Here is a 19,371-nt window from a genome sequence, read left to right as displayed (position 1 = left end):
TTTATTATTCAAAGTATAAACAAAGAATATATTTATGGTTTGTAGATACTACCTAACCATCATTATTTTGAAATATACATAAGTATTTAGAAACTTATAGCATCTACGTATTTGAAGATTTAGAAATTAGTGCAAACATACTTACCGATAAATATAAGTCTGGATACGTTGCCATTGGTATCCTCGGAGCTAGGGACAGACTGACAGTCATAGGTGTCATACACAGCTTGTACCAACAGTGGCAGATCTTCCCCCGCCAAACTGCACAACGCCTGTTTCACACATAACTGTCTTAATGAATGAAAACATAGCAAATTTACTATTAATCAATGATAATCCAGTAAGAATATACTTCAATTAGTACATGGAGGAAGTGATTTGTCTGACATCGTCCAACGTTGATTTATTTTATCGCAAGAAGAATATTTCAAAATATATATAATGTCATGATTACATACATTTTTAAATAAAATTTGTCACATAATACTGCGAACATCAACCGAATTCACACATATATGTCACTAATATCCATATATACTTATGCATAGGTTTTATTACATTCCAGAGTGTCCAAAAGGAATAAAATGTGATTAAACTTAATCATTCTAAACTGAACTTAATTATACTTTCAATATATAATGAAAGAATTTCTTGAAACATTTGAAGACTGTGTCAGTTACAGATATTCGACGGATGAAATCCATATTGTCGACTAAAGATCCTTTGTACGGAGTTAGTAACAACACGGCAACAGTAATATTTATAATATCTGAGACACCTGTAGAGCTGAAGTGAAAAATAACAGAGAAAATCTTGTTCCTATTACTATTTTTCAACGGGATATAAGTTAAAATATGCGTACTCTTAACCTTTCATATAAGCGTTGAATGGTTAAAATATTTGCACGGTATGAGAATTATTGCAAAATTTGTCACTACCTTTGCTTAAGACACTTTATTTACTAATTATTACTGTCTAAGATATAACATTTTTACATCACAAATATGTACATCGCATATGGCAAGTGGTATCGGAAGAGAGTTTCCGAACGACCCATCGACGACTTGTTACGCGGAAGTGCTGTCGCGGTGTCGCCTTGATTGCGCTCGCAAACAAGCGAGAGTGGACGTGCACGCGTGCTGCCGGTCCCCCGATGTGTTTAATATTAGACTGCAAGTGGAGCTAATGGCGAGGGTGTTTGGGAAGTGTAAAATGCAGCACGCACGGGTTGACACCCCTGGTGGCGGGCGTCTCGGGAATGTTTAATACCGCTTACACCTCCCCCCCTTACCGCCCCCACCACCGGCGACCGCGCGACGAAATTAATTCACCAGGGTAAACAAGACCGGCTCAAATATTTGCTTTGCTTATTGGTAATCGGCACTCGGAGCGCCGCGGAAAGAGCAAAAGGTGGGAATTAAACAGCTCGACAACTTTTAGATTGGCAGCGCCTCGGGCTGTTTGATGCCACGGTTGAGTGCTTGTAGATTGGGAGGGTGTTACAATATACAGTGCTCAATTAAAAACCGATCAAAGTTCTCAATGAAATCTACAATTATATTGATCATACGGGGCATTTATCACTTGCAAGCAATGTAACTAAGTGACAAACTAGTTGAGACATTTGCAGTGTTGTTTTTCACAATTGAAGAACTATGATTTTCACAGATTTTTTCTGGTACTAAGGAGTGTTTAGGGGATTTCGAAAGAAATGAGCAAGCCAGCTGTCTTTGTGGCTCACATTTTCTTGAACTAAGTAAAAAACGAAAGGGGATTAAGTTAAAATATTTTGATTGATACAAGTTAATTAGTGGCAGAAGTTTAAAACTTCTGCCACTTTAACTAGTTTACAAGTGATAATGTATACCATTTACGTAACTCTCAAACAACGAGGTATAACTGGTTGGACATCGGCAAGATGTGTCAGTCTTCTAGTCCCCAGCGGTATCCTGAATGTTTGGCTGTACAATTGTAGTCACAACGACAATTCTCATACAACTGAACAGTACTATTTTCTAGCTGCACGGGGCCATGTTGAGGTATGACCTGGTCTGTGACGTTGAGCTGAGGGGCTGCCAAGCATCTGCATCCTCTTGCTCCTTACTAAGACTGGATGTTCCGCACTGCAGATGCAACCAGGAATAGCCCGAAAGGTAAGTAAGAACGGAACGAAAATCAGCTTTACCGAAAACGAAAAAAATCAGGAAACCCGGACACGTTTTCACTTCTTAATTATACAACTGGACATTTCTTGGATGAAAAGGTAATCATGCCATATCTTTCATTGCTTCTTTTCCTGTTTCCTATTACGTTTTCTGAATGTGTAGGAAGTAATTGAATATAATTTTGGATCCAAAAGATACATCTACCACTCTATTTCAGATCATCAGCGACAAGGTGTACTATTCTACTTTTCTTCTTCAGTCACAACGTTACTATCGTCACCGACTCATAAGTGGTAGTAACTTTGCCAAGCGACAATATCTGCAACTGGGTTTTGATCGTATGAGGACAAGGTTCATTCATGTTTACAAATAAATCAAAAACATAATTATTGAAGTCAAGACAAAGGTATTGTTATTGACTCTGTTAGTAAAGTTAGCTATTAGATTTTAACCCTAATTTAAAAACTTTTGTTTAGTGTGACAAATGTGTCACATTTCATTTACAAAATTCGTAATATTACATTTTTTCACCGTAGAAGTGTTTTACAGCATTTTATTTTTCGTTTCTATCCACGTCACGCAGGCGTGTAGCTAGAACCAAAATCATTTTGTTTGAAAGTCTTATGATGGAAGACATACAGTACTGATTTGATAGTTAATAATAAAAATGCAAGACAAATAACGAAAAAGGGACAGCCTTTCATCCAATATGGTACGTGATTTTCATTATTTCTTTAAAAATAAGTTGAAACTAAAAAATTAAAAAACAACCAAGATGTAATCAAGTATTAAATTATCCTACATGATCAGAATAAGAATATCAATGAATTTAATTTGGGTTTCTGATCTTGTAGAAAATATTTAAACTGTACTTATTACTGGAATAAAACTATTATTAAATGTTTAGTTTAAAAGATATTGGGCTAAAGTAACGAAAATAAGTTTAACTTTTCTTACAATATAATTGATTTTTTACTGTAATAGGTAATATAGAAAGTATTCTGAGCAATAGTAATTATATGATGGGAAACAAATCTATAACTGTAAAAGTCACGGCTCAGCTTTCACCTGACTTAAGCTGCGTATAACACTGTATCGACAAACGTCCGTTTATAGCACGACAACACTCAGACGACCGCACGCGCGTTCACACACGCGCGCACACGGCACGAGTTCAATAGTCCCCAACAATGGGACGTTGAGCCTTTGATCTGTTAATTAAAATGTGATCAATATTGGCGCAAGAGAGCTTGTGATCGTGATCGCACCTCCACCGCTGCGCCGCGCCACCCCGCGCTGCTGGAACTGTCAACAAGTGACTGGAGCTTGAAACCTCCAGCTAAGAGTAGATTTCCTCCAGCACTAAGTTATCAAATGTTAAATCACACGTTCTATAACTGACACATGGACTCTTTAAATAAACACTGTAAGCATAAAGTTTTGATCTGTTACTTTCAAGGCTTTGTTTCTGGTTCTAGATCAAGTTATTCTCTTAATTCTCATCCTTAAGAATCCGAAAAAGAAAGTGGAAGAAGGCGAATTTATGGGTTCACTATTTAAAGTACGATACATTTCTTTTAAGCCGCAAAGCCAAACAGCATACATATACATGCATACACCCTAATACTTCTTAAAACAGAAGTTGAAAACAGGAGGCTGTTGGCATTTGTACACATACTGAAAACGAGGATAATATTCTGTATACAAGAAACCAATACACGTCTATTAATATTTGTCTACCCTATCTTGCCATCGTCCAGTACACGTATTCGGGGTCTTGACTACGTGAATGAATCTGCTACCTGCAAGTTACGTGAAGACGCAGTAGCTTGAATATAAAGAAGAGGAATCTATTATTGGAGACATTGCAGGAAAATGGTTACAATAGAACACAGAGTACAAAATTTAAGAATGTGCCAAAAGTAGACCCGAATCTAAAACTGGCTAATTTCCCTTATAACCAAGAAGCGACTGATAAAATTTCTAAGGAACATTAAGGAGATACCATAGCAAAACTGTATTCAATTCGGCTCAAAAACTGAAGCACTGCTTTAGACTAGAGAAAAGCACAATTGCAACTAGTAGGCTGGAGTCAATGAAAATCTATGTAATTGTGGCTCAGATAACACTGGGGGAGTAAGAGGGTTTTAAAAGCTAAGCGAAAAAAGTTTTTGTCAACACATTAGGCACAAGAAACATCAGGATACGGATAAAGAGCCGTGGCACAAAATTATTACCAAACTATGCATGCAATAAAACTTTACAAAAAAATATATATATTCTAGCAAAAATTCCATATTCTAATGGTAAGAGGAGCAATAAATCAATCAAAAGGTAAGATAATATGAACAAAAACAGTATTAGATTATCAAAAACCTTGTTATCCATGACAGTCTAGTTTGGTGTTTATCGATAAGACATATTGACAAGGTTGATCGGTGATTGGTTAAGCTGCGGCCAACCACGATAAGCCTTCATTACTAGTCCTGTAGTTTTAAATTAATACCTGCTGAGTGAAGATGGTTCTGAATAGCGAGGCTGAAATACTTTGTTTTTAATAGCGTAGGCAACTTTCCGACGCACTGTGAACAGAAAACCTTCAATTATAATCTTAGTTACTGATCTGCAAGAATGGAAATCCTTACTCCCTGATAAAAAAAACAAACGCAATTGGTGGTAAAAAAATAAATATACAAATTTTTACATATGGAGAAACTTATTTTTTAATAAATTCGGTAAATAGCCTTAAGCCTTTTTATCTAAGGTTATGAGACCAGTCGGTTGGTGTATGTTTTAAAATATTAATCTTAAACATTTCAAATGTAACAGTTCAATTACACAATTGTAAAATATCACTTCGAAATTCCTTCGAAACTTACCCAGATTATTAGTAAACTCCGTATTGTTACTGTGTACAGTTTACATCTGTACCATATTCATTACTAAATCAGATAATGACCCGAAAACAGTGACTGGAGCAAAAAGTAAATAGCAGTGATGTTCGAGGTATATTGTATTACACTAGCGAATTTATGGGTTAGCCATATCGATTCTAAGCAAGACAGTCTTGTTATACTTCACTTATATAAATAAATAAAGTTTCATATAATGCACATAACAAAGTTCAATACATTTAATAGATGGCTGATTAACCTTGCTCCATAAATTTCCTGAGAACGGTGAAACAGAACATTTTTGTTGATACTCAATTTACACAACAAAACTATTGTTGATATATATAAGTCAGATCAAATTAATCTGGTAGTTATTTGAATTTAAACATAAAGAAGAAACATAATATGCATTTCAATAAATATAGTAAATTAGTACCAAATTAATTAAATGAATACAAAGATACTTTATGAAAATAAATATTCAAAATCGTAAAAATATCTATTACTACATTTCTTTCTGCATTGTCTGGACTAAGCGTCATAAAACTCTTAAACCAGGAAACAAAATTATAAATTTCGTCTCTTTAGGATATAGTTGTAACTATTTTATCTCTAAATTGTCCATTTAAAGATTCCAGATCATTTTAACCATCCCTCTTACATTTACTCTATTTAAGTTTACAGTTAATGTTCAGTAGTTAATGAAGATTAAATTCTAAAGGTCTTGGTATTATTGCTGCTTAATGTCCTATTGGAATATCCATAGTACTCTTGTTAAGCAAATGATAGTTATGTTAAACGATAAATATTCTTAAGGGATTTATTTTACATGTTGTGGGTTCGAAGTGAACTTGGGAAAGTTACCGTTGTCTGAGACACACGACACAGGGTTACAAAGATGTAGCAATCGAAACACTGCAAAAGTAATGCACGCGTATCTGCTCTGTAAGCAAGAACGAGTAAAACGCTGGCTTGAGAATTTAGTCCGATTAGTTTAGCCCCTATTAATAAATCAAGGAGATTTCAGACACAATATAGTTGATCCCACTAAAACATTGGTATAGGCCTTAGTTTTTTAGACGTCAAAATATAGGTCTTGTATCCCCTATGTTTAGAACTGCATGATAACGTTTCGATCACAAATTCCGATGATGCATAACCGGCAGACCACTTTTCTACGGATCATCTGAAGGTCTAAGCACGGAACCGTGTATCACAATACTTCAGGCTGGTCATATATTAGTATTCGTTACCCTGCAAAAATTACATGCCAAAAATGGGATTCGTACCTGGGCCCCTTGGTTGAAAATCTGAGACACTAACCACTCGGATACCAGGGGTGGCAATCTCGGAAGTACTATTTGTCCTACTTTAAATATATGGGAATGGTTGAGAAGTTGAGAATTTCTCCATATATCAATCACAAATATCACAGGTTATTAAGGACATCTCGGCGTCTGGTTGAATAATTATGATTGTGCCTTTTTGGACGCCATAAGCTCCGTGTCGAAATATAGCGGGATAAGTTAAAGATATACAACTTTATTATATTGTTTATCACCAACCGAACACTCGAAGAATTGCCCAGATGTGCCATATTTATAGGACACAATGCCTAATCGATCCCTAAATATTCATTGTTTAATTAATATAAGGTCCAGTGTACTATCAGTGTCCTAGAGAAGTAGCGGGAAACAGTTTGTCATCTACAAATTAAATACCAGAATACATATAATCAGAACTGAAAATATTTCAATCTAAATTTGAATCTATACTTCCTTGATAGTAGTAGTCAAATTTTTCCCTGAAATTTCAAAAGTAGGAAGACAAGTAAGATCCAAAAGTCATAAATTTCCCGAAAAGCGAGCAGGGATGCCCCCTCCTTAGTTAATAATTAAAACACTTTCATAAACCAACAAACATGACTTTAACAGTGAACCTTAACGACACTAAGTAAGAACAATAAGTCCGGTAGTACATTTTCCTGGACTTACAATACAACAACCCTAAAATTCATTTTAACACACTTTATTATATTTTATTCAAAAACAAAGTTTGTTTACCTATTTTAAAGTGTTGGAGACCTTACCTTAAAAATAAATGAATCCAGCTCCTATTTATTCATTAAAAATGTTCTTTTTCTAACCTAAGTTTCTTTATTTTCTTTTTAAATCATTGACGTTGCGTATTTTCATATAAAACTAATGGACCGAGTCATTTTTACGCTATTTGTGCACGAGACACCATCGATTTTAAGACATTTCAGTCCTCAAGAAAGATTTGAAATATTACACAAAAGTCGAGAACATATATATGATGATAACGTATTTCTCTGTATGTACATTTAAAGGTAAACAAGTCGTTTTGCACATTTTGTTCAGTTTCACCTCATATCAGCCAAGTTATTAAATTTCTAAAGTTCAACTTTTATTATTTATATTTCTTTAATACGATATTTGGACTATAACAATATTTCTACAGCTTTGAAAGTGCATGAAAAGTACTAGGGTCTACAAAGCACACACATTATTTAGCGATAATTTGTGTAAAAACTTGTTATGTAGGACACAAAACTCTGTATGAACGGGTCACCGAGGCGTATTGTGAGAAACAAACTTCCAGTACTTCGGAATTGATTTCTAGTTGACGTATACTCGGCGGTTTCTCGTTCCAAGAATTCTGCATATGATCATCTTAGTTATACTCTACAGACACGTATGTGCGAACTTCTTCGATAAGAAAGGGTGAAACTGTTGAAATGTAGGCTTTTGTCTCTGAGTACACAATAGATTTGATGTCAGTCAGTCCGGCCGAAGTTGTTTCCATGCAGTAACCACCATGACAAGAGCCGAGGGATTACACAGTGTGCTAGAACAATGAGTGTGGGGGGACGGGGGAGGGGAGGCATTTACTTAACTGCAATGATGGGTTCCAGGTAAGCCGGCTGGAGTAATGGGGTTACCAAAATAAAATACCACTGTGTTCCGACTAATGTTATGCGAGTCGGGAACCAATGGGAGTGCTGGGCCTGGCGCACGCGCGTCCCCATGGCAACCGGTCTGGTGTTGATTCAATGTCAACAAATGTACACAAGTATCTCGTGCTCTCCGCTAATATATTGTTGCCAGCTTTTAATATTGTGGCTTTGTCCCGCTGGGTGCGCTGTTTACCGACAATTCCGCTCTTGTTCAAATTAAACGCAGCGAAAGGCTCCTTAAATTGTCTCGCCTCCCGCCACTTTACGCCTTTGTCGTCTTCAACCCGAGGTCTGGCTGTGTCGTGATGGCGGGTACACAAATTGTGAACCAGGCTTCAACTAGCAACAAAACTAATGAGTTATGCTGTTTCATGTACTCAGAACCACACAATTAAGAAATTACAGTCTTACTCGTCATAACATATGATTTTAAAACGATAAACTTTTAAAAACTGTTCAGTACCAGTCAGGAAAAATGTTTCACTGATTCCAAAATATTATCAGTTCTAACAATAAAAAAACTTGTGTCGCAACTCACTAACGAAGATGCGATTGAGACTTCTTTTCCAACACAAGACTAATACGACATTAGAAATCCCAAATTTTATTGGTCTATGAAACAGAAGTTAAAAATTAATGCAACAACTTTTTTAGGCACGGTAGTGCCTGATTCTTTCCATATATTATCAAAACGCGTGGTTATCTACACCTCGCAGTGGTGTGTGCACGAGGTACAATAATTCTCCTAATGATTTGCCTACCATCTCCACAGCATGAACTCCACAACTAAGTTTAAATTCATCTTTACTTTTCTCGAAAACTGTCAATGCATGATATTCAAAATCTCTTAATATATTGAAAGATGTGTAACTTTTCTTGTTTGAGAATGTGGGAAATATTTTTCTCAAATATGTTAGAGTAAATTTCTTCCGCTACTGTAAACCCCCTTCCGTTAATGGGGTCATATAATTGCCTAATATTTTATCGTACGATGAAAAACAGTGGCCGATACATACATAAAAGATCTTTACAGGTTTATTTGCATCCCAATGATTTTATACACGAATTCCTATAAGCCGAAGCAAGAGGCATAATGCATAAAAGAAAATGAGCAAATGTTAATTTCTTTGAAGAAGTTACAACTAAATACAAGAAACGCTGATATTGACATGCAAGACATGTTAATCATAACTGTTAAACATAACAGGATGCCTAATGGTAAGCAATATTCAAAAATAAACATTTATTTTCCTTCATGAAATCAATGTGCATCGTCGAATTGTGCAACTCCTCACAAATGGTTAAGCGAGTGGTGAGGTCACAAAGTGGTCCAACTTCAGTCAGCAACCTATTTGATTTTATATATTTTATTATATTTGGATTATATTGAACGGCCAGCGTAATGGTGTAGTAACCAGGTCGACATCTCTCGACAACAAAACTTACAAATGGATGTTAAAGGAGGCTGTTAGACGTCAGCACATTAGCCGACTCCTCCTCCCTGTCCCACGTGCCGTGTACCCGCACTACTCGAACAAAGAAATTACAAACACTTAAAAACGAATTGTCAATGTAAGCAGGGCGGTAGTAGCGTGGAGTGCACTGGTGGGGGCGAGGGGGGTAACAAGGCATCATTATACACTCGAGTGGAAGGGGAGGATAGGCCCAGATGTGCCCCTGTGCAAATTGATGTTATTAAAATCATGAACGCTACCGCCTATTGTCGGTGGATGACACTGCCTCGTCTCGGTCTGTGTGCGCATCTGTGTTGTTCACAAAATTATTACTCCATAACAATAGAAAACAGATTAAATTTGCACAATACGTATACATACATGCCAAAACCATACAGGTTTTAACTTGCAATCTATTGAAATCATTCCAAGAACTTTATCATAATTCTGCAATTAAGCTTTTCAACGATCTCTATGCTCTTGTTAAAATAGGATTTGTCTATGTAATATAAAATCTACGTAAAATCAAGGTTTCGGTAGTTTATATACATATTTTTTTATTTTAATAAAAAAGTTTTTACAGTATACAAGTTTTTCTAAGATTGTAATCAATAAAACTTACCTTAGACAATTTTGTACGTTTTAAACTCAACGTATCTAAAATAATTAATACAAATCACGTTCTTATTTTTAGCGCATTGACTGTAGATGCCGCTTCTTGCACTATTTGCTCTGTCCAATTCTCGACTGTTCTGGCGGCCATTTTACGGAACGATGTTAGCCTCACGTGAGCGATGTTAAACTCAAAATATTATTAAAACCTTATTTGAGCCACAGAATTATATAGGGTTATTTTATTTCAAATATATTGTCAATATAAATCCAAACACGTTTTGGTTTGTTCGATATTGTCTTTAATTACTCAGACAAACTCACAAAACTTTTGTTTTTATTCTTTAAAATGTACAAAAAGTGTATAAGGGGTAGTATGGTAAAAGGATAAAGAGTAAGTACGAGAACTTCAGAAACTAAAACGCATTTATATGCGTAATATTGTACTTAAAATTAGAAACATCCCATAATTATAAAGCCAAGGTGTAACAGTGTTTGAAGTTTAATGTTACTGTTCTCATGGAGTAAATATTGTTTCACTCTGCAACGAAGATGTTGTGAACGAATTTAATTTAGTATTGATATATGCGTTTTTCATTTACTCAAACAACTGGTAGTTGTACGAGTTTAGTTAGTTCACATAATATGGACTAATATCCATAACATGGATATTATCGTTTCAAGCCTTTTACGGACGACGTTTTATAGAATATAATATAAAATGGTTCTTTGTGCAGGTTAAATAAGACGTATATGCACAAGTTACGTGCGGACGCTCAGATTTCTATATTTTAATTGGTTTCGTAATAAAAAATATTGTTGGCCAATTATAAGACTAATTTTACTGGCTAAAGCAAGCATTATTTGAACAGTTAATGCCCATCACAAGGCCTTTATTTTCAAACAAATAATATATTTCAGCCTTGATATTAAAGTAGGGTTTTGAATAAACCACGTTCATATTTTACATAAAGAATGTTGTGGGAGAGTCATGTTCAGGACATTGTTAAAGGTACACAAATATCGGGAAAGCCACTATATTTCTCACTATAGAATATGATATATATAACAATCCAAGATAAATAACATTGACGACTACCAAAATATGCATGAAGTATAATTATGTGATTTAAAATGTTTATGTATACCTCTATAAAAATTTTAATAATGTTCAGTCAACAAATATGATTTTTCTATTCTGTTCTGAAAAAAAAAAACAGTAAAACGTAGCACGGTTGTGAAAGAGTTTTTTTAGATATGAATTTGAAACTTTGAATTTTCTCGGGTGTTTATTAACTTTAATATAAAAATTGAGCTCCTGAAGTTCTATAAGGAGTCCTGTGTATCCATGAACTTGTTTTCAATAGGAATAGTAATTTCCAAACAGTTCAAACAAATCTTTATTTCCTTACTGAGATTCCTCAATAGAAAAATTAAATGGTGTAGTAAAATTTCACAATAACACATTGCAATAAATTATATTCGTCTAACTCTCGTGATGCCATTTAACGTAATGTCGGGAGTAAACGCTCGCATGTTACTTAGCACAATACATTGTTCGTGGACTTAAAAGAGCAACACCACCAAAAAGATTACTTTAATATTCTGTCTGGAGAGGTCAGAATTTAATGAGTATATGCTACGTGAAGAGTGATACACTTAGACTCAAAAACATGTTTAACTAATCTCTAATAAAAGTGTTAAATAGGTTAATCTCCACAAACTGTAAGCGGTTTTTACGAAATAAAACTGGCAATCCAGAGGCCAACAAGTAGTATTAGGGCATGATAGAAATTTGAAATATATACAAAACACGCAGTATAGAAGAGTATGATACAATAGCACTTGGGTAGGGTGTCGTTTAGGACATAAATGGACCGAGGGCGGATGTGAAGGCACGGGCTTGTGTAGTTGTGTGTGGTTTACGCCAATATTGTGCCGGCCCGGCCCGAGATATTGGTGATAACTACAGCCGTTATGCCCTCTTATTGTCCCGTTAAACGTCATCTGTGATGGTCATAGCTGTCGGCTGCAAATACCTCCGCAAATACCTCAGTAGAGAGATAGAGAGCGTTTCTTTGAAGAAATCGATTTCGAAATGCATTCTGATTTGATTTGGTGATAGTTAACATTGGTTAAAATCATATTTTTTACGCGGCATTTTTTTGTAATATAACAAATATGTCTTACAGAAATAATATTAATAGTAATATTTATAATTTATGAAATTAATATAAGGAATTATAATAGACAATTATCATAGTAAATTAATAAACCTATTGTTAACCTTATAAATAAATTAAATAATTAATTTAAAAACCCAGTTTTATCCGTATTCAAAGTAAATCATAGCTATTTGGTAATTATATTTTAATTTTGTCATAGTACTTTTTAATCGTATTTGTTTTTAAAAATTTCAAAACTTTGACTGATTTAAGAATTTTGTACTATATATAAAATGCAATATCTGTTTGAACTTTTACGAAAACCATAATATTAAATTGTTTTAATAAAATAACGACAACAATTAACTAATGTATTACAAATACATTACAATCAGAATAACATTATTATTTACGTTTATTGCAATTATATTATTGAAATTACTTATAATTCAACATGAAGAAGTAAATTATGGGCAATGAAGCTCTTTTAAAGATTCTGTTACCAACACTTCAGTAGCATGACCTTCCGTCAACACAATATTCCAGTTTCCTCTTATTTTCATAAACTTGCCTCCATAATACATTATTTTCACAGGTGCATTATATTTGCAAGTTGAAACTCAAACACATAGAAAATAGACATTTCACTGCCCATCCACAAACAACTGCTGGAAATGACAAAAGCCCATTTCCTGAGTAAAGCGCAACAGACAAGGTTGACACCCATCTGGGGCTGGAGACGATCAATATTCATCGAAGCCAGCCCGACGGCGACAGCCCCCTTCGAGGTCGGTGGGGCGGACACGATTGGGCAGAATTAACTTGTTTTGCGGTAAATTTAGTGGCTAAGCCCGATACGAGACGGAGCAAACAGAATGCCGGCCGGAGGGGAATATTGGGCGATCTTCCGCCAGAACTGCGTCACCTGGCCCCGGCTCGCAGGGTCCAGGGTCAAACGGAGACACCATTGAAATATGTTTTGTTGAAAGGAGAGAAGTGGTACGGAGGATATTTGCGTGAAATAGTTCAATAAACCAGTCCAATACACAAATCTACGAAATTACGCACGGTGGGTTTCGAATCAAAACCGAGAATTCATTCTTTGTGTAACATTTATTGTGTTTAAGTCTAGAATTCAATATAGGGTTGATTTGGAGTTTCTGGGAACTGGTACGCTTTTGAAACATTAATTGGTTAAAAAGCGCAAAACGACTTCGAAGTATCAATGAGTTTCAAAATTTAGTTCGAAACATTGATTAATCGGATTAGTGAATTGTTATACAATCTGTAGAAATGGCAAAACTCCACAGCTGTCATATAAGGTATACCTATCTCTCACCAAATATTGTCTAAATTAACTTAAGATATTAGAATAGATCTTTACTGAACATGGCGCATTTCTCTTGTAAGTTCCTACAAGCTCATAATTATTACAATGCAAAAAGAGGGGAGGGGTGGGGGGATAAACCCGTCAGACGCACGTCGCGTCGGTGGACACTGTAGCTCAGCCGAGCTGTGGACGGGCTCATCCTTGCACGTCAAGACGTACAGCTGACGCGGCAGACAAAGGAGGCAGAATGGCGAGATGTGATTGGCCCGTGCCTACAATGAATACCGCTTTATTAACAACAATCAGTTCACAGCGCGACTGCCCCGAGCCTCTTGCGGCCACTTGGCAGTCTGTACCAAGTATCCCCTAAGGGTAGCGGCCCTTTTCATCCACAATGAACTATTTTTTATAAAAATTTGTTCGTTTTAATATATTTCACCTAACTCCGCATGTTAAATAATGTACTACATCGATTATATAATTTCCCATTACAGCACTAGTGCGATCAGTATATCAGGTGCAGTTGTACTCAACTTTATTGTTTCGGTCTATAAGTCGATCAATTTTTTATCATATCCCAGTCTTTTTAAACTGTAAATCATTAGTTAAAATTTATTAATTTAATTTTAATTTTAAAATCATTTTTATCCTGATAGTTGTATACCTTTTGATACACCAAATTTGGTCCAATTTAAATACTTTATTTAATTAATTTTTTAATTATAAAATATTGTTGTTGATGTTGGAGTGTTTTATATTGGATCCGACAGACTGCGCCACGACACGTAATACAAAGCGAACTGATACTTAACAGCTGTTAATACTTTCAGCTGAAGTTCATCAAAGAGGCAGAAACATTTGTTTACATTTAAAATTTAGAAAATTTTTATTGTAAAGTGCTTGATCAGTAGTGTAATGCAGGTTGCATAGACGACGTCATTGCCTAATTTTAAATTCAGATTGCACCAATGATCAATAAACTACTTAATGCAATGAAAATACTATTAAACGCTATTATGAAAACAACCTCATTGTACAAATCCGTGAATGTTTGCACATAAGGTAATCGAATTTGGTTACATCGAAGGTAAATGAAAAGAGCCGAAAGAAGACACTTTATGACCAAAATTTGGTTTCTTTGATACATTTTCTTGAAGGCACACTCCTAAATAATACTGGAAATATCTTAGACAGAAAATTAATTTTAACAGACCGAATTTGATTCTTTATAACCTAATTAGTTTACCGAGATTCATCCATATACATTATTTGTTCTGAATAACTTATCAACACCTAGCAAAAACCACGAAAGATAGAGGCAGGAATATGGTATATACCTTGGCTCACGAAGGAACGACTATCAATTATCTCAGCAATGTTTAGAATGTGATAGAAAAAGAATAAGTGAATATAGTGTACTGTTTTCAACGGGAAATTACGTGCGAAGCCGTGGGCAACTGCTAGTTTAAAAATAAAACGAAATAAAAACTCCATATAGAACATCAGGAAATTTAACATTTCGTCCCTCTAGACTACAAGTATGTTACTGTTGACCGCTGCTGCATTCTAGTGTCACAGGTAGTCGCACTTGGTTGAAATACTAACTAGAAACACACACATAAAACATCTAATTTATATTTTTAACAAAAACACAAACACTGTACGAATTGATGATTATTTAAAGTTAAATGATTTATGACGTACATATATTGTTCTTCATACTAAAAGAATCACTGAACATGATATTTGTTATTGAGGTATAATGAGGTTATCAAAGTTTAGTACTCGAATTCCATGACAAACGACAGAGCTGGGAGGTTTTATCGGCTGGGCAATACAAATCTTGAGCACAAGCTAATGGCAGTTGGCAAAGCCGAATCAGCGTTTGATTCGTTCAGGCCCGAACAAAGCCAATCGTTGTTTCATCTGTAAGGTGAATGTTGGCTCTGTAGCGAACGCTTTGATTGCCAATTTGCTTTGCTTGCGTTAATTTTAATTCCAGTCGGTTAAAGGATTAAAGCAGTCCAATCTTCAGTTGAGAGGAGCAATCTGCAATCGAATTCTGGAATCACTACATCCATCCTCACTGTAATTTGACAAAACGCAATTTCGAAAGTTCGATGCCAACAATTTTAGATAACAGTAATTCTAGTTGGTTTTAGACATTACATCATTTTAACTGAGTTTTTGTATACTATTGTCGAAGTCCAAACCATCTTCAACAGCTTTTTTATAATTCTGGAGGGTATAGTGCATTTAAAAAGACTATTATTAATTTCAGACTCAGAAAATATTTACTTTTTTGCAATCACACATTACAATAATTATAGAGCCACATGGGACGAATCCTGTACGTGGCATTGAGTTCTATTAAAACATTGTGCGCTTACACATAATACATATAGAAACAGGGGAAAAAAACAACAACAAAAACATCATAGCACTGAAAAATAAAATTAATTTAGAAATATATGCACAGTATTTGTTAATATAAATAAGTTCATACTAGGACTGCTACAGAATATTTGTAACTACACTTAATTATCAACTGCCGTAATTGACTAGTACTACAGAAATACTTTTCTTCCTTTTTTTGGCTCAAAGATTTATTTACCCGTTACTATAAAAAAAAATAAAAAGATTAAAAAAATATAAAATATAAAAATAATAAGTAATAAAATATTGAATTTACATTAATTTCAAATAGGTAAAAAGTGCCAATTCACAATATATTCAATTCAAATTATAATATTATACCGATTATTAAATCTGCTAAAGCAGCAGTACAAAACCAAGATATACTCGTAGATCCATGCCCTCCTCCAAATTCTACAGTGTTCAAGTTCCTTAACTGCCTCCTTGCATGACAATCTGAAGTTTTATTATGATTGAAATAATTGAATTGGAGTCTAAATGCTCTTTTCAATTTCTATTCAGCACATCCTCTCCCACAATTCTCACATCACACGACAAATGCAGTTAGGACCAGTTCAAATTAGAATTGTTATTATCTCCAGGGACTTTGCTGGATCACGTACAACGTAAATGGTTGAGGTAATTGTTAACAGGCGGTGTAAATATGACCATTGCAGATCGGTTCAACGTGAAACTCCAACACTTTCATAAATGCTGTTTCTTCTAACACAAATAAATTAACACAATAATAAGTACTGTGTCTACGTAAATAAATAAACACAACTGGTTGGATTTATTGTACATGTTGTCTGCAGTGGCATTTGTAATAACATTTGTTAACTATAGAAAAAAGTGGTGACTTTAGTGTATTGGACTGGCATTCTATTGAAGATCTATTAATTCAAATTGTTGAAGTAAACGCAATAACTAAACCCACCGTCTAAATTCCTGAGGGACCTGAGGGACTGTAGAACATAGCGATGGCGATTTGTATACACTAGACTCTGTCGTTTAGATACGACGAAACTACTGTTGCTACAAAGCGCAAATACTACAAGTCTCTAAATGGCGCAGCAGTGTTTCGTGGTGCACACAGTCTGAATGCTAAGCGACTGTATTCTACTCCCTAACATACTACAACGACAACTACGTTTGTTGCTGCATCCACCAATTGACATATTTTTATGTACAATCGAGACTTGCCAAAAATGGTATTATGTGAACAAAAATATATATATATATATAGGGGAACATGTTTAAACCTGTAAGATATAATATGTTAAAAATTGAACAGGATACGAATTAAGGGAAAACAACAGGAATTTGAAAGAAATGTAACAGCGGTCCACAACACGAAATAACGGTATTTTCCACCAAAGGACTTTAAGACGGGGAACGGTCCTGTCTGTTGCTGTAATCTGCCCTAACAGACAGCGTCGGGCGACAAAGGAAATAAACAGTTTAATCAGCCTAGAGAAGGAATTCCCGCGGACAGATGTGCGGGCCGCTCGCTTTTTGTGATTCGACGTTCGGTAATCCTTTTAAAGAAATCAAGACCGGGTTTCAGCTGCGACCCTTTGGGCGAGCATCGGACCCGGAGTTGGGAGGGGGCCAGCAAAACGTTTAGCAAGCTATGATAATTGTGGACATAAGGCGCAGCGATGGCCGCCATTCCGTAGAGAGAGGCAGGCACCAAATCCTGTTTTTGAGCCCTGCAGAGGGGCCGACCATTGTGGCGGTCCCCCCTGCTTCAACACAAATTTGCCATTCATCCAGCATAAATATTGTTTACCACGATTTGACGTGGATGTCTGTTAATATAGCCGGGGGTAAACATCTCCGTTTGGATGCTAATACGGTCGTCTCCGTCAGCCCGCCCCGCCACGTCCGTCGCTGCTCATTTGTTCCTAGCGATGCGAAATAAACGGTGCCGCACGAAAACGCGTTCTCTTTTCGATCGATCCGTTGAGGAACAAATATTTAATCACTGCTGAATGACGCAACGTACTGTGAATATTTACTTATCACTCATAGCTCCATTTGAACGCCTGTTTATTTTGCCGATGGAATATTATCTTTAAACATACTGATGAGAATTGTAAGGTACTCATTATTTAATTTTTTAATATAGCACAGATCCAAATCTAGAGAACGTTACATGTTTAGGTGTGAAAAATGTATTTTGTATCTGAAACAAATACTTTAAAATGTGTTCCAGTAGTTTTGAAGTCAACTCTGAAAATTGAAACAATTTGAAATTGAACTGAAATTCGACAAATAATATTTTCTCTCCTTGCTTAATAGCTTTCCTTTTAACTTAGGTGAAGCAGCATCGATTATCGTATTCCAGCTACCTCTGAACACAAAATGTTTTGCATGTTACATATTAGATGAATGAAGTTTAAACAATAATTAATCCGAATATGGTTAGTTTGTATAAATAAGCCTTTCATACAATCTTCAGGCTGAGGCTTGAAGACTTTTTATTTAATAAGGCTTGAAATTAAAAGTACACAACTATTTTATAAAAGCAACATATTTCCAATTATATAATTAAATAGTATAAGCGTGTTATTTATAAATGTTCTATGCGTTTATAAAACATTTTAAAATAAAGCTAGTGTTGTAAGAATAATGATATTGAAATACATAGATTTCGTGCATCGACGTGTTTATACCCAAGAAGAATTAACATTGTCATCAATTTATTTATGTTGATAAAGCATTTTTTACGTAAAATGCCTATTATACAAGGTAGCGATGTTTGAATTTACCCTGCACGACAATGTGAAACACTACAACTGGCTGGAGTTAATTTATACGTATACTCCCTGAGAAATAAACAAAATGATACCAATTTAATATCTCATAAAGAGCACTTGAGAATTATCTCCTACTTTTTAACACTAATAAACTCCATTTAAATGTGTATTATCATATTCAGAAATACTAAAATTACCACTCAAAAACTCAAATCGAAGTAAAAATAGGCTAAAATGGGCTTACGTAAAGAAGTTCGAATTGCTTATGATTCGATAAAAACAATTAATACCACATTTAAATGAAACTGCAATTTATATTACGCCGTAAAGTATAACGATGCTAAATAAGGCTAATATTATTAACGCTATTATATATATATATATATATATATATATATATATATATATATATATATATATATATTCATAAAACTCTTAACGCCATCTATAGAAATGTACTATCCTTCCGCTTATTGTTCCTAGTGTGATATACATAGGATATAAGTTGGTAGAATCGAGATCACTTCCCTGAAGATAGACAAAGTGTAAGAGTTTTCTTTTTTCCTCTATAATCCACGAGGAATTATAGGAATTTAC

The 19,371-nt window shown here is 35.0% G+C and overlaps 1 protein-coding gene across 1 annotated transcript in view; it reads right to left on the bottom strand.

The window, feature by feature from the left end:
• Positions 1 to 19,371, bottom strand: part of LOC124354747 (COBW domain-containing protein 1-like) — a 225,382-nt gene that overhangs the window by 4,150 nt on the left and 201,861 nt on the right. The window contains exon 12 of the mRNA XM_046805418.1: positions 146 to 272. Within this exon, the coding sequence (XP_046661374.1) occupies positions 146 to 272 (127 nt within the window). The remainder of the gene's footprint in view (positions 1 to 145; positions 273 to 19,371) is intronic.

Source organism: Homalodisca vitripennis, chromosome 2 (genome assembly GCF_021130785.1).
Source record: "Homalodisca vitripennis isolate AUS2020 chromosome 2, UT_GWSS_2.1, whole genome shotgun sequence".
Classification (NCBI taxonomy): domain Eukaryota; kingdom Metazoa; phylum Arthropoda; class Insecta; order Hemiptera; family Cicadellidae; genus Homalodisca; species Homalodisca vitripennis.
This window is presented reverse-complemented; position numbering and strand designations above follow the sequence as displayed.